Source organism: Lynx canadensis, chromosome B4, assembly GCF_007474595.2.
Source record: "Lynx canadensis isolate LIC74 chromosome B4, mLynCan4.pri.v2, whole genome shotgun sequence".
Lineage (NCBI taxonomy): Eukaryota > Metazoa > Chordata > Mammalia > Carnivora > Felidae > Lynx > Lynx canadensis.
The window spans coordinates 117,160,414-117,177,237 of NC_044309.1; the positions used below are offsets into that span (position 1 = coordinate 117,160,414).

The 16,824-nt window shown below is 37.1% G+C and overlaps 1 protein-coding gene and 1 pseudogene across 1 annotated transcript in view; both read left to right on the forward strand.

The window, feature by feature from the left end:
• CFAP54 (cilia and flagella associated protein 54) overlaps positions 1 to 16,824 on the forward strand; it is a 353,980-nt gene that overhangs the window by 147,496 nt on the left and 189,660 nt on the right. Inside the window, exons 35-38 of the mRNA XM_030323452.1 lie at positions 1,227 to 1,408; positions 2,951 to 3,178; positions 13,764 to 13,987; positions 14,088 to 14,223. Coding sequence (XP_030179312.1) covers positions 1,227 to 1,408; positions 2,951 to 3,178; positions 13,764 to 13,987; positions 14,088 to 14,223 — 770 coding nt within the window. The remainder of the gene's footprint in view (positions 1 to 1,226; positions 1,409 to 2,950; positions 3,179 to 13,763; positions 13,988 to 14,087; positions 14,224 to 16,824) is intronic.
• Positions 6,004 to 6,726, forward strand: LOC116738209 (annotated as a pseudogene).

Consider the following 16,824-nt stretch of genomic DNA (forward strand, 5'->3'; position numbering starts at 1 on the left):
TTTAAGTATTATGTACTTATTACTGATCAAGATACTTCATGTGCTGGGTAGCTGCCCCAGGAGTGTTGATTTATATTTGAGGTACTTGACATGCTTTCTGATTTCTTCTAGGGTATAGATGAGATTTAACTGGTACCTTCATGTTATACTATGAATATTGAGGTATTTGAAAGTAAATTCCCTCGACATAGAGTCTGAGTTTTATAAGTAGATTATAATATACAGCTCCTTGAGTTTTTATGCCTAAGACCTCCCATGGAATCAACAATAGAATATTCCACTATTGAGACTTCTTTTTTTTAAGTTTATTTATTTATTTTGAGAGAGAGAGAGAGAGAGAGAGCATGCGCGAGTAAGTGAGGGGCAGAGAGAGAATCCCAAGCAGACTCCGTGCTGTCAGCATAGAGCCTGAAGTGGGGTTTGATCTCATGAACTGTGAAATCATGACCTGAGCCCCAAATCAAGAGTTGGATGCTTAACCAGGGTACTTGGGTGGCTCAGTCAGTTAAGCATCTGACTTCAGCTCAGGTCATGATCTTGCAGTTTGTGAGTTCGATCACCACGTTGGGCTCTGTGCTGACAGCTAGGAGCCTGGAACCTGCTTCAGATTCTGTGTCTCTGTCTTTCTCTGCCCCTACCGTGCTCATGCTCTGTCTCTGTCTCTCTCTCTCTCTCTCAAAAATAAACATTAAAAAAAAAGTTGGATGCTTAACCGACTGAGCCACCCAGGTGTCCTGAGATTTGTTCTTTAATGCAGAGTTTTAAAAGAAGGTTTGTAGTAGGAGAAATTTGTGTCTTTATACCACACCCACAGGATAAGGAGTGGACATGGTTGCTGCACTGCCCAGCTCCAGGGGATGCTACTTGCCGTGTGTTCTGGGAATGGACTGTATAGGGGAAAATTAAGGCACCGTGGGATCCTGTTATTGGTTCCTCAGAAAACATGACACTCCTGCCTCTGCATTGTTCCTTTGGCCATCACCCTTGCCCAGAATGTTCTTCCTCATAGTCTTCCCGCATAGCTAAACCATGGCTGCCCTTAAAGACCTAATCTAAGAGCCTCCTTCTCTAGAAACTTTTCTTGGTGCACTGTGTCCACGATAATCTTGTGCTTCCTCCAAATTTATATAGCATTTCTTACCTTAATTACTGATTTGATGTTTATCACCTATGTCTTCTGGAACTTTCTGTTTTCAATAATGTTATACTTTATTTTTGTATTGTAGATGCTGAAGAATTTTCCACATTTATTAATTCCAGAATGAGTGGTGAAAATGTGTCAAAGACACAAACAGTTTATGACTCAGACTCTCAGTCAGGTCTTAGTACTAAAGAAAAGGATCGAGCAGCAAATTTGGGTCTATTGGATCATTTTATGAAAATCTTTTTATATTGCAGGAGAGCAATGGTAAGGTGGTCTTTCTAATTTGCTAATGTAATAGACATGAATCTCAGGGCATCAGTTTGGGCATGTAAGATATATTGTATTAGTTTACTTACTATCCATAATTTTAGTTTCAACTTTGAGACCAAATTTGCTGAATTTCATGTCAGTCATTTTTGAGGTTTGCCTGCCATAGTGCTGAGGATTTACACGTTGTCAAGTTGTCAGTGACAGGGGTGAGCTGCTTTAGTCATCAGTTATCCATTGGTTCAGAGCTGAGATAGCCTTTGTCCTTGTCTACGTAATCTCCATGAATATTCAGATATTCCTGTGCCACTTTCTTGCCATATTTGGTACATGGCATCTGGTGACACCAGTTGTTCCTCTCTGGAGTCTTGCTGCCACCTAGAACACCATAGACCCCTTTATTCTCTCTAGCACAGGAAACACTCTTTCTAGGCTACAGGAAAGCCCTACTCTTGGCCCTGATGCCCCACTTCTACAGGCCAATTGTGTCTTCTCTCAAATACTTTTCTCTTTTTTTCTTAAATATTAAATGATGCATTATTAAATTCAGAATTGGAATCATTAGCCATAAATAAGTTAGTTTTCTTTTTCTCATAGCAGCAATAGCATATGCTTCAAACCTCTCAAGAATTGAGGGGAAATCTATCCTTTCTGGAATACTTGAGTTCCCATTTTGTCTGTGGAGAGGGTGATTTCTTAAAAAATGTGAAGTAAGCCCACATCAACCCCCTTGACCACAAGCATTGCATCTTATCCTTTCCACCAGCTTCAGGGTCCTGGAAGGTCTGGGTCCTGCTCTCTTCTTGGAACTCAGTTCATCTTGCACTTGTTCAGTCCAGTCTCCTCTTTGTGATCTTGACAGCATTGAGCTTGCTTGACCCTTCCTCATCCCTCAGGTTCATCCTCCATCCTTTGCACTTGCTGCTCCCTTGGTTTCAAATTTTCTACTCCTCCCAACACCCCTACTCTCACCTTCACATGATTTGTTCAACTCAACATTCAAGTCTCTGCTCATGTCACCTCCTTAAGCAAACCTGACCACTCCATCTAAAAGGACATATCCTCCCATGCTTGTCAAATTCTGACCCATTTCTGCATTATTTTTCTTTACAATACTTATTATTCCCTGAAATTACATTTTTGTCTACTTATCTAGTCTCAGTCTCCCCTAAGAAACTGAAGTAGCAGAAGGGCAGACCCAGTTACTCTTGCTCACTGCCACATTCCCAGAGCCCAGAACAATGGGAATATTGGAGTCAGACTCCTGGTGTGCAAATCCTAGCTGACCACTTAGTAGATTGTGACCTTGGTCAAGTTAGCTCCATGCCTCTGTTTCATTATCTCTAAATTAAGTAGAATACTAGTATATACTTATTTCATAGGAGCTATTGATAGAATTAACTGAGGTAATGATGTAAATGACACATAATAAATGGTGTTATTTTTATTATTGACATTATTTTTGCAGAAAGATGAAGTTGTTCAGAGATCTCTAACTTTTGAAACTTTGGGATCTTTTGAATGTTGTGTTTGTCTTAGGTTCTTGCTCATCGTGGAGGCTATTGGACTCTGCTTCAGAATAGCTGTAGGACCTTTTGGAACTTTACTCAGGAGCTACAGATACTTCTTAAACAAGCAGTGGATCTGTATAAAACATTTCCTGTTAGCCAGGATGGTTTCCTCTGTACCTGTGTTTTGCCATTCTATTTGGGAGCAGAATTACTTATTGACATGTTAATAGAACTGCAAAATACCAATTCTATTAAGGTAAGGGCATTTGGGTAATTATTTTTATTGTACTCAAATAATTTTTACCATGCAGCTTGGAATAAATGGAAGTTAATGTTTTCCTTGAGTTCTTACTTGGCTTTTCTATAATTCATTTGCTTCTCATTATTTGGTTCACAATGCACAGCATATACTGATGTTAATTACAAATATCTTAGCCTGAAATTTCAATTTTTTAAAGGAAAGAGAAAGTGACACTTACTGAGCTTCAACTTCCGCATAAGCTGTAATGCATTTAATCCTCATAGCAACTTTTTTTGTCAGAGAAAAAGCCTCCAAGTGAGATCAAATAGCTTGTCAGTTTCTCTTTACTTCACTGCTTTATCTTTCCTTGTTCTATTATGCCAGATCTCATAGAATTTGCAGCAATTTAAAATCTACACCCTGTGGTTTAAAGCATGAAAATGAAATGGAAAAAATGGAAACCTAATATAACCTAAACACATTGAAAATTAATAAACATATAAGCACATTGAATCATGGAGTTTATAAAATTCCAGGTGTAAAATATATGAAAACAATAGCACAAAAGACTGAGAGTAAATAAAGTTAAACTGTCATTTTTGTTTACATTTTATATAAATATAAAGTGGTACAATATTAACTCTATGTAGAATGTGATAAGTTAAGGATGCATTTAATAATCCTTAGAGTAACTACCAAAAAAGAGATAAAGAGATATAGCTAAAAATCAATTGCAGTGAAATGAAAGACTAAACAGTGGTCAATTAATTAAAGAAGGCAGCAAAAAAGAGACAGAGGAACAAAAATATGTGGGCCAAACAGAAAGCAAGTAGAAAATAATAAATCTAACCCAATTATATCAATAACTATATTAAATGTAAGTGGTTTAAACACCCTAGTCAAAAGGCAGAGATTGTTGGATAAAAACAAAGACATGTGTAGTTGACCACAGGAGAAGTACTCTGAATGTAAAGAAATCGATTGAAAATAAGACAGTGGAAAGAGATATTACCGTGAATGCAGTAAGTATAAAAAAACTGGTAAGACTTCATAATATTAGAGAGAATAACCTTTAAATCAAGGAGTCTTTTGACAGATAATGAGAGACATTTCATAATGAGAAGAGGCTCAATTAATTAGGAAAACACACTAATCATAAATGTATATGTTCCTAATAACAGATATTAAAAGTATACTTGAAGAACTTCCAGGTTGGTGAAAGCGTTGATGTATTAGGCACTTGTAGCCTGACTCCATGGGGACAGGGCATGGAAGCTCCTTATCCAGGACTCTTCCAGTCTGGGTACCTCTTTCATTTGGCTGTTCCTGAGTTGTATCTTTTATAATAAAACTGTAATCCCAAGTATAGTGTTTTAAGTGAGTGCTAGCCAATTATTGAACCCGAGGGGGTTATGGAAACCCCTAAATTTATAGCTTGTTAGTCAGAAGTGCAGGCATCCTGAGACTTGTGGCTAACATCTGAAGTAAGGACAGTTTTGTGGAGGACTGATTCTGTAAATGTAGGGAGTCTGACCTTAGTTCTGGGTAGGTAGTGTAAGAATTGAAGTGCAACCCACATGTAGGTGGATTGGAAACAGAGCACAAGTGCACGTGGTGTGCTTACCAAGGTGGATCATATGCAGAGGAAAAAACTAAGTCATATTAAAGTTTAAAAGGCTAAAATCTTAAAAGAGTATGTTCTCCGACCATTACCTTATGAATAGATTAATAAAAATTAGGAAGAAAACTCTCCTAAGTATCTGGAAATTAAACCACACAGTTCTACATAATCCATCGGTCAAAGAAAAAAACAAAAGAGAAATTTAAAAATATTTCAAACTGATGGTAACGTATCAAATATTGTGGGATGCAAATAAACTGGTGCTTAGAGGGAACTTAATAACTTTAGCCATTTAATAGAAAAGGAGAAAGATATAACATCAGTTATCTAAGTGTGCACCTATAGGAGCTTGAAAAATAAGAGCAAATTAAATCCAAAGTAAGTAAAAAAGACAAATGAAATAAGAAATGAAAAAATAAGAGCAGAAATAAATTAGATATAAAACAAAACAAAATTAATAAAGTTAATAAATTGATCCTTTGAAAAGAGTATTAAAATTGGCAGAATCCTAGGATAAAATTGAAGAACAAAAGTGAAGAACAAAAGGAAAGAAAAGCATAAATTACTGACAAGAGTCATGAAAGAGGGATATAACTACAGATCCTATAGATATTAAAAGAAAAATGAGAGAATATTATTATCCACTTTTACTAATGGATTTGATAACTTAGATAAAATGAACATGTTTATTGGAAAGCAGAACTTAATAAATCTGATACAAGAAGCAATAGAAAAATTGAATTGCCCTAAATATATTAAACAAACAATTTATAATTAGGAACTTTGAGATAAAGAAAACTCCATGCACAGAATATTTTGCTGCAGAATTCTAGCAAACATATAAGGACAAAATAATAAATCATATACCAAATTTTTTTTAGCGACAAAGCCAGCTTAACACTGACAGGTATTTCAAAAAGAAATGAATGAACCACATCACCCATGAACATAGACACAAAAATCCTTAATTAAATATTATCAGATCAATCCCAATAATATATAAAATATGCAAATGAGGTACATGATATGTACAGTTATACAAATGATGACCAAGTAGGTTTATCCCAGAAATGTAAGGTTAACATTTAAAGATCAGTCAGGGTCATTCACCATATTAATAGGATAAAGGAGACAAATTATATGGCTATTGAAATGGATACAGCAAAAGCATTTACAAAATTTGATATTGCTTTTTCCACCAGCCCCCTACCCTTGAGTGCTGCTCCAGCTGCACTGCTCTTTTTCTGAGCTCTGGGTTCCTGCTAAGCCAGGGATGCTGTCCTCTTTCTCTGCTCACCATCATGATTATCTACCCAGACCTCATCAGCCATGACGACATATTCTCTGACATCTACAGGATTCAGGAGGTTGCGAATGGGCTGTGCCTGGAGGTGAAGGGGAAGATGGTCAGTAGGACAGAAGGTATCATTGATGGAAATGTACTCTGCTGAAGGCCCCCAAGGTGAAGGTCCTGAAAACACAGTAATTGTTGACATTGATATTGTCAGGAACTATTACTTAGCAGAAAAGAAGCTTCACAAACAAAGCCTACAAAAAATACATCGTAGATAATAGGAAATCAGTGTAAGGCAAACTTGAAGAACAGAGACTGGAAAGTGTAAAACCTTTTATAACACAGGCTGCAGACAAATCAAACACATCTTTGCTAATTTCAAAAACTACTGGTTCCTTATTGGTGAAAACATGAATCCAGATGGCAAGGTTGCTCTGCTGGGCTACCGTGAGGATGATGTGACCCCATATATGATTTTCTTTAAGGATGGTTTAGAAATGAAAAAATGTTAACAAAATGGCAATTACTTTGGATCCATCATCCATCATCATAACTGGCTGCTGCTTTTCACCCATCCACACAACACCAGGACTTAAACAATTGGGTGATGTCATCTTGATCTCTTCATTTATTTTGATGTTGATTTATTTGGAGTGGGGTCATTTTTCTTAAAGAAAAAAACATATCATGTAGGTTGCCTAAAAACAAAATGCATTTAAACTTACTTGAGAGAATATCTCTTACTTAATGTGTGTTTAAACAAAGTGTCTTCTCAGCCTAAATCCAGCAGAAGAAGAGAAATAATAAAGATCAGAGCAGAAATAAACAATATAGAATCTAAAAACACTGTAGAGCATATCAACGAAACGAAGAGTTGGTTTTTTGAAAAAATAAACAAAATTGATAAAGAAAAGGGAGATGACCCAAATAGATAAAATCATGAATGAAAATGGAATTATTACAACAAATCCCTCAGAGATACAAGCAATTATCAGGGAATACTATGAAAAATTATATGCCAACAAACTGGACAACCTGGAAGAAATGGACAAATTCCTAAACACCCACACGCTTCCAAAACTCAATCAGGAGGAAATAGAAAGCTTGAACAGACCCATAACCAGTGAAGAAATTGAATCAGTCATCAAAAATCTCCCAACAAATAAGGGTCCAGGACCAGATGGCTTCCCAGGGGAGTTCTACCAGACGTTTAAAGCAGAGATAATACCTATCCTTCTCAAGCTATTCCAAAAAATAAAAAGGGAAGGAAAACTTCCAGACTCATTCTATGAAGCCAGTATTACTTTGATTCCTAAACCAGACAGAGACCCAGTAAAAAAAGAGAACTACAGGCCAATATCCCTGATGAATATGGATGCAAAAATTCTCAATAAGATACTAGCAAATCGAATTCAACAGCATATAAAAAGAATTATTCACCATGACCAAGTGGGATTCATTCCTGGGATGCAGGGCTGGTTCAACATTCGCAAATCAATCAATGTGATACGTCACATTAATAAAAGAAAAGATAAGAACCATATGATCCTGTCAATCGATGCAGAAAAGGCCTTTGACAAAATTCAGCAACTTTCTTAATAAAAACCCTCAAGAAAGTCGGGATAGAAGGAACATACTTCAAGATCATAAAAGCCATTTATGAAAAGCCCACAGCCAACATCATCCTCAATGGGGAAAAACTGAGAGCTTTTTCCCTGAGATCAGGAACACGACAGGGATGTCCACTCTCACCGCTGTTGTTTAACATAGTGTTGGAAGTTCTAGCATCAGCAATCAGACAACAAAAGGAAGTCAAAGGCATCAAAATTGGCAAAGATGAAGTTAAGCTTTCACTTTTTGAAGATGACATGATATTATACATGGAAAATCCGATAGGCCCCACCAGAAGTCTGCTAGAACTGATACATGCATTTAGCAAAATTGCAGGATACAAAATCAATGTCCAGAAATCAGTTGCATTCTTATACACTAACAATGAAGCAACAGAAAGACAAATAAAGAAACTGATCCCATTCACAATTGCACCAAGAAGCATAAAATACCTAGGAATAAATCTAACCAAAGATGTAAAAGATCTGTATGCTGAAAACTATAGAAAGCTTATGAAGGAAATTGAAGAAGATATAAAGAAATGGAAAAACATTCCGTGCTCATGGATTGGAAGAATAAATACTGTCAAAATGTCAATACTACCCAAAGCTATCTACACATTCAATGCAATCCCAATCAAAATTGCACCAGTATTCTTCTCGAAACTAGAACAAGCAATCCTAAAATTCATATGGAACCACAAAAGGCCCCAAATAGCCAAAGTAATTTTGAAGAAGACCAAAGCAGGAGGCATCACAATCCTGGACTTTAGCCTCTACTACAAAGCTGTAATCATCAAGACAGCATGGTATTGGCACAAAAACAGACACATAGACCAATGGAATAGGATAGAAACCCCAGAACTAGACCCACAAATGTATGGCCAACTAATCTTTGACAAAGCAGGAAAGAATATCCAATGGAAAAAAAGACAGTCTCTTTAACAAATGGTGCTGGGAGAACTGGACAGCAACATGCAGAAGATTGAAACTAGACCACTTTCTCACACCATTCACAAAAATAAACTCAAAATGGATAAAGGACCTGAATGTAAGACAGGAAACCATCCAAACCCTAGAGAAGAAAGCAGGAAAAGACCTCTCTGACCTCAGCCGTAGCAATTTCTTACTTGACACATCCCCAAAGGCAAGGGAATTAAAAGCAAAAATGAACTACTGGGACCTTATGAAGATAAAAAGCTTCTTCACAGCAAAGGAAACAACCAACAAGACTAAAAGACAACCAACGGGATAGGAAAAGATATTTGCAAATGACATATCGGACAAAGGGCTAGTATCCAAAATCTATAAAGAGCTCACCAAACTCGGCACCCGAAAAACAAATAACCCAGTGAAGAAATGGGCAGAAAACATGAATAGACACTTCTGTAAAGAAGACATCCGGATGGCCAACAGGCACATGAAAAGATGCTCAACGTCACTCCTCATCAGGGAAATACAAATCAAAACCACACTCAGATATCACCTCACGCCAGTCAGAGTGGCCAAAATGAATGAATCAGGAGACTATAGATGCTGGAGAGGATGTGGAGAAACGGGAACCCTCTTGCACTGTTGGTGGGAATGCAAATTGGTGCAGCCACTCTGGAAAACAGTGTGGAGGTTCCTCAAAAAAATTAAAAATAGATCTACCCTATGGCCCAGCAATAGCACTGCTAGGAATTTACCCAAGGGATACAGGAGTACTGATGCATAGGGACACTTGTGCCCCAATGTTTATAGCAGCACTCTCAACAATAGCCAAATTATGGAAAGAGCCTAAATGTCCATCAACTGATGAATGGATAAAGAAATTGTGGTTTATATACAAAATGGAGTACTATGTGGCAATGAGAAAGAATGAAATATGGCCCTTTGTAGCAACATGGATGGAACTGGAGAGTGTTATGCTAAGTGAAATAAGCCATACAGAGAAATACAGATACCATATGGTTTCACTCTTATGTGGATCCTGAGAAACTTAACAGAAACCCATGGGGGAGGGGAAGGAAAAAAAAAAAGAGGTTAGAGTGGAAGAGAGCCAAAGCATAAGAGACTCTTAAAAACTGAGAACAAACTGAGTGTTGATGGGGGGTGGGAGGGAGGGGAGGGTGGGTGATGGGTATTGAGGAGGGCACCTTTTGGGATGAGCACTGGGTGTTGTATGGAAACCAATTTGACAATAAACTTCATATATTGAAAAAAAAATAAACTAAGTGTCTTCTAGTGTTCTTAGAAAGATAGAGCCTGGCTGTAGACTACTACTAGAAAGCATAAGACTATGTTCAGATAACTTCTACAGGGAAAACTACTTTTGGGACTGATAATGAAAACAAAAAAACAAAAAACAAGAATTATAAGTCTTAATTCTAAGTTGAAATAAAGGAAAAGACCATATACATAGAGCACCAAATGTGAAGTGGATCATTATACATTTTATTACCTCAAAACAGAAGTAGTTAACTCTGGAAGAGATTATCAAAAGAATAATAAGAGACTAATACAGTTGGAAGCAAAACAAAAGCAATGTCACTGATGTTAGAGACTCTCAGGAAACTAAGAATACCTGATAAAAATTAGTGTCTACTGTTAACATCATACTTAATGGTGAAATTATTGTGTGTTTCCCTCAAAGACTGGGAAAAAGTAAGGATGTCTGCTCATACCACTTTTGTTCAATATCATGCCAGATATCCTGACAAGTGCAATAGGGGATATAAAGAAACAAAAGACATGCAGATTACAAAGGAACACTATGAATTTTTATATAGAAAATTCCAACTCTTTAGGCCTCTAAAAAGCAACTACTAGAACTAATAAAATAACAGCCCATAAAGTCAGTATAACAAAAATAAATTGTATTTCTTTGTATGAGTAGAAAGCAACTAGGAAATGAAATTTTAAAAATACCATTCAAAATATCAAATATCGAAGAATATATCTAATGAAATTTGTGTAAGATTTTTACACTGAAAATTATAAAACATTGCAAAAAAAATAAAAGAAGACCTAAATATACACAGAGATGTATCATGTTCATGAACCAAAAGACTTAATACTGCTAGGATATCATTTACTTCCAATTTGGTCTATCGATTCAGTAAAATCCCAATGAACATTCCAACAGACATTTTTTTGGGGGGTGCAAATTGACAGTTCATTTTAAAATTTATAAGCAAATGCAAAGAAAAGTGAATGGCCAAGAAAATCTTTAGAAAGAACAAGTTTAGGGGTGCCTGGATGGCTCAGTCAGTTAAACATCCTACTCTTGGTTTCTGCTCGGGTCATGATCTCAAGGTTTGTGAGTTTGAGCCCCACATTGGGCTCTGTGCTGACAGTGTGGAGCCTGATTAGGATTCATTCTCTCTCTCTCTCTCTCTCTCTCTCTCTCTCTCTCTCTCTCTCTCCCTCCCTCCCTCCCTCCTCTCTCTCTCTCTCCCTCCCTCCCTCCTCTCTCTCTCTCTCTCTCTCTTTCTCCCTCTCTCTGCCCTTCCACATGCATGTATGTGTGCTCTTTCTCTCTCTCTCTCTCAAAATAAGTGAATAAAAATTTAAAGAAAATAAATACCAAGAACAAATTTGAGAACTCATTACCTGACTTCAAGGCTTATCAATGCTGTAGTAATTAGGAGAGCATGATATTGGCATAAAGAGAGAAACATATCAATGGAATAAATAGAGAATCTTAAAAATAGACTCATACATATGGTCAATATTTTACAAAGGTGTCAAAGCAATTCAAAGGACTCAAAAAAGAAGTGACAAATCTCAGCACCCAGATGCATTCTTTAAAAACTGTTTCCCACTAAAAGAAACAGGACTCCTTGGTGAATAAAAAAGGCTGATTACCTGTCATATATGAACCATACCAAATAGTTGATAGTTGATGAAGAGAAATTTTTCTTTATAGAATTTTCAGGTAAGAAATGAAGAAAGAATGTTGAAATTCATATAAGGATTTTGCAATTCTTTATGAATTCATGGGAGGATGAAGTATACCTATGAAGTACACTTGTTGGAAAACAATAAATCAGAGCAAGCATTTAAATCTAACCAAGCAATTAAATCTAACCAAATCCAGGGGGCAGAGAAACATTTAGAATGAAACTGTGGGGATGCATCAGTAAAATCCAGACTATGGGAACTCTACAGGGCAAACAACCTGGCTTCTTCATCAAAAAATTGAAGTATAAAAAGAGGAAATGGAGCCTACAGGTTAAAAAAAAAAAAGCCTTAAAAGACATAAATAATTGCAATGTTTGGACCTTATCCATTTGAAATGGATCCCATTTCAAACTAAGGCAATCAAAAAATTTATAAGATCTGAAGAAAATGTGAGCAGTAATTATTCAGTAACATTTTGGAGGATTTTTTTGTTAATATACTTTGTTGGGTGGGATTATATTATTATAGTTAGTAAGTGTTAGAAATTTTTTTTAAGAAAAAGTTTTTAAAAATTACACATGGCCCATACTTAATCTTCAGAACTAAATGACTTGTCTTTACCATGGCCAGAAACTTCACTTTCCATATGCTATTTTGACCCCAAATGCTATTCCTGTTTATTTCTCAATGTTGTTAGGTAATGTTACCAAAATTAGGAAGTAAATAGATAATACTTTTTTCCTTCTTGATGATTGGAGGTACAATATCAGCTTTGTTGTTGATAAAGACTATATTGGAATATATAGAAACCACAGAGGTCTTCCTTATCCCTCATCCCAGGAGTAAACTTACCATGTAGATCTAGGCATGACTAACCAATAGCAGATACCCCTCTTCTTTGGGGATGGCCCAAGGAAAGTTATTTCAGCCTGGCCCAGGAAATTTGCCCATGTCTAAAGGAAGAATGTGTCATCCTATAGGCAGGCAGGTTCTGATAGAGCAGCCACCTGGGAAAAGTTGAGTGGGACAGGCTTGAGTTCTTCCACACTTACCAAGAGGATTGAGTAAAGGCCAAGAGTGCCTCCACTTGGAACCCTGAGGTAAAGGAAATGGAGATAGCTCTTTATGCAGCTCTTTGCTGCTGGAAGTCTTACTGTAGAATCAGTGGATTAGAGGGATGGAGCTCATAACATCAATAAAATGGAAACTACCTCCTATTGAGTATGTCCCATGTGCAGGGACCATGCTAAGAAGGCAAATTCACATAGGTCACATGTGACACAACTATTATTTACACCTACACAGCCTGACTTGAGGTATACATATTGCAGTGCACAGCCAGATGACTCCCTAGGTTTCTTCCAACTTCAAGGACCATGAATCTTGTTAGAGATGTTTCCTCTACTTTTGTTGATACCTTACTTTCCCTATGCATGGATTATGCTTAATGGTAACACCAGCTTAAGAGGGGCTGGTCTTGTGTTACCCAACTATTTGTTGGGCTGCAACCTGGCTTATAGGTGGATTTAAGGGGTTTTGTTTGTCTCAAGAATTTCTAGGGGTATACACAAATGCATCAGGGACTCATGGGAAATTAATATATTAGTTACATGGTATCTCTTTAACTTAGGCAAAAACTGTGTTTTCTACATTTCCTTCTCCATAGGTTTGACCTTTGCACTGGGAAATTGGACATATTATGCTGCAAACTGATGAATGCAACCAATGTATTATGGAAACTTAATTATTTGTATATACTCAAACCTGTTCTTCCTCAAAACTTAATCTTATTGGTTTAATATCCTTACTTACATAGATAGTGACTGTGTACCAGGAAGTATAGACCTCAGTCTATGCTATCTAATGTGGTAATGACTAGACTGTATGTGGCTATTTAAATTTAAACTTAATTAAGATTAAGTAAAATTAAAAATCCAGCTGCAATAGTCATTTTTCAATAGCTCCAGTATCCACACATGCTTAGTGGCTACTGTATCAAACAACACAGACAGCACATTTCCATCATCATAGAAAGTTCTGTTGAATAGCTTGGATTTGCATAATAAAAACATTTCAATTTTTCTGTCTTCAGTTCTTTTCTATGTTATATTTTTATCACATTTGGTTTCCGGAAAAAGTGTGTAGTAAAATCTGAAAATACACAATTATTTTTCCATGTGCTACTTGCAGGTTATTGAAGAAAAAGGAGAGTTCAGTGTTCCAAGCTGCTATGGAAATATTAAAAATGATAATGGTGGTTCTAGCCTTAATTTTGAGGATCCGTTGGATGATGTAAATGTGGTTGATTTGAAATGGATCCATGACTTTGTGTTAAAGTCTCTGGAGGTTTTATATCAAGTGGAAAAATGGGAGACACTAGTATCACTTGCCATCCAGTTCAATACAATTTCACAGTAAGTATCACTGTAAGGGCAAATGAAAGTGACAAGCGTTAGTTTTAAAAATGTATTTTAATGAATGTCTCCTTTTCAATGTATTTCTACCCCTGTCTAGTGAGAGATACACAGAGCAAGTGACACCGCTCCTGGTATATGCACAGCGCCAGCTTCTTCTAAGAATATCCAAGTTCAATGGCCCAGATGTTACCCAACAACCTTGTGCAAGATATGAAGCTGAATATGAAGAGAAGGTGAGTTTGGCTCTGTTATTCATGCAGTTGTGACTTCTAATGAGTGTACATATTAAATACAAAGATTTAGGGATCAGATAAGTATTATTTTCACTGAGGCATTTATCATTCATAGCAACAAACATTATCGAAAGCCTGCTATGTGTCAGTATTTTCAAGATACAGGGTAGACAAAAATTAAGTCCTTGTCCATAGGAAACTTATATTCAGATCAGAGCTGATATATTTGTTAGACACAGAGGGGACAATGTCTAGAGCCACAATACTTTCAGAGGCCCACTCCATGTTTTAATTTTTTAAATATGAAGACAAAGTAACTTTTAGGTCAAAGAAAATGTCTTAATTTTTACTATTAATACACTTGTATTTATGCCAACATAGTCATAAAATATAATTTTTGATATTTTTGGTGGAGGTGTGAACTCATGAAGGCAAAACTGTCTAAGGTCCATGAAAGTCATGGTGCAGCTTTGAGTTAGATAGAGGAAAGGGAAGTAGATTGTTTCATTTGTTAATTTAATAAATGTGTATCAACTATCTAATACCAGAGCCATTGCATACAGTTTTACAGACTGTGTCCTGCCCAAGGGCCCCCGGTATATGTGAGGGCTGAAATCCAGTCCCTGCCTCACAATCCAGTCTGTGTGCTTGTGGTGTTGCAATCACACAATGGGGACTCCATTTTCTTCTTCTCACAGAGATTCCTTATGGCCCTTGCATATTCTTGATCCCTCCATGTTTCATGCAATGAGAATACAGTCTAAGTTCTTGCTTTATGGAGTTTAATTTTGGGGGGTAAAGGTCAGGCCAGATAATAAACATGTAAACAGATATGTAAAAAGATTTATGATCATTATCAATTTTCTGAAGAGAATAAAATCGGTCAATGAGATAGGTGGGGTGGGAGGTGGAAACTTCAGCAAGGGTGATCTGGAAGGCCTCTTGGAGATGGTAACATCTGATGAGAAATAGCCAGTCATACAAAAGAAAGAGAGTTCCAGCCCAAGGTTAGGACAAGGGCAAAGGCCCTGAGGTAGGACAGAAAGAAGGACTGGATGACTGCAACGGAGCAGATGCGGGAGAGGGTAAAAGGAGGGGGGCTTTGCTTCTTCCTCTTCTCCCCAGTGTCTCATACTCTCCTTTGGGGAGCTAATTCAGTCTGTGGCTCTAAGTACCATCTTTATGATAATGGCTCTTGAAATTACAGCTCCAGTCTAGAGCTTTCTCCTGAATACTATGTTGACACGTAATTGCCTGTATCTGTCAGGGTTCAGTCAGAGAAGCAGAACTAGTAAGATCTATTATCTATCTATCTATTTTTCTATCTGTCATCTATCAAGATTATTATAAGGAATTGGTTTATGTGATTGTGGGGGCTGGCCAGACAAGTCCACAATTGTAAGGTGGACAGTCAGGATCATGAGGAGGAAGGAACCCTATAGGTATAGCCAGAAGCTTTTATCCTTAGGCAGTTGTGAGGGATGATGCAGTGAGGAGAAAGCAGTTGCAGACCTGCATGCTGTTTGGAGATTGGAGTCGGGAGACCTCCAGCACATCAAGGACTCACCTGCTTAGGTCAGGCCCACTGAAGATAATCTCTTTAGCTTAAAGCAAATTTATTAGAGACTTTAATTAGTACCGGCAAAATCCCTTCATAGTGGCAGCTATATTAGTGTCTGAATAGCTGGGATGATATGTGTGTATGCTACAAAATGGATACTTCCCTCCCTTTGTTCTCATAGTTCAGCTTAACCAAGTTGACCCATCAAAAAACCATCATATTACCTAATCAATGTCATCTTTTGGAAGTTTAATAAACTTCTGAAGTTTAGTATACCTCAAACAAACCTATTCTGACAAGTGTTCCACACTTCATTTGGTGACAGCACTGTCCTCCTAGTTGTTCAGGCAAAACACCTTAGAGATGTCCCGGACTCTTCTCTTGCTTTCATACCTCACTTCAAATTGGTTATCAAATCTTCTACCTTCAAAATGTGTTCAGAACCTGACCATTTCTCACTGCCTCTATCACTCCTTCTCTGATAGAGAAGCCACTGTTATATTTGCTTGGATTCATGCAATGACTTGCTAATCAGCATTCTTGCTTCCAACTTCCCTGAACCCCTGCCTCCGGCCTAGTCTATTCTCAATGCAGCAGGTAGAATGACCTTTTAAAACCCTAAATCAGATCATGTCATTCCTCCTTTTTACACCCTATAGCAGCTTCCCATCTGATTCAGAGATAAAGTGAACATCTTTATCATAGCCTTAATGTTCCACATATCCCCCTGTGATTTCAGTGACTCATGTCTTATTACTCCCCTGCAGGATTCAGGGGAGTGCTCTGTTCTTTAAGACGTTCCTGTCTTGGTATTCTTGTGTTTGCTGCTCCCCTGCTTGGAACATTGCTCCCCCCCCCCCCAATATCCAGACTGATTTTTACTCACCTTTCTCTAGTCCTTGCTAAATGTCACTTTCTGTATGAGATGAAGAAATTTATGAGATATTCTGTATGAGATAAATTTATCCAGTATAAATTTATGTACCTGTTTGCTCTATTTCTGTCTACAGTGTTTATAATTCTTCAATATACTCTATAAT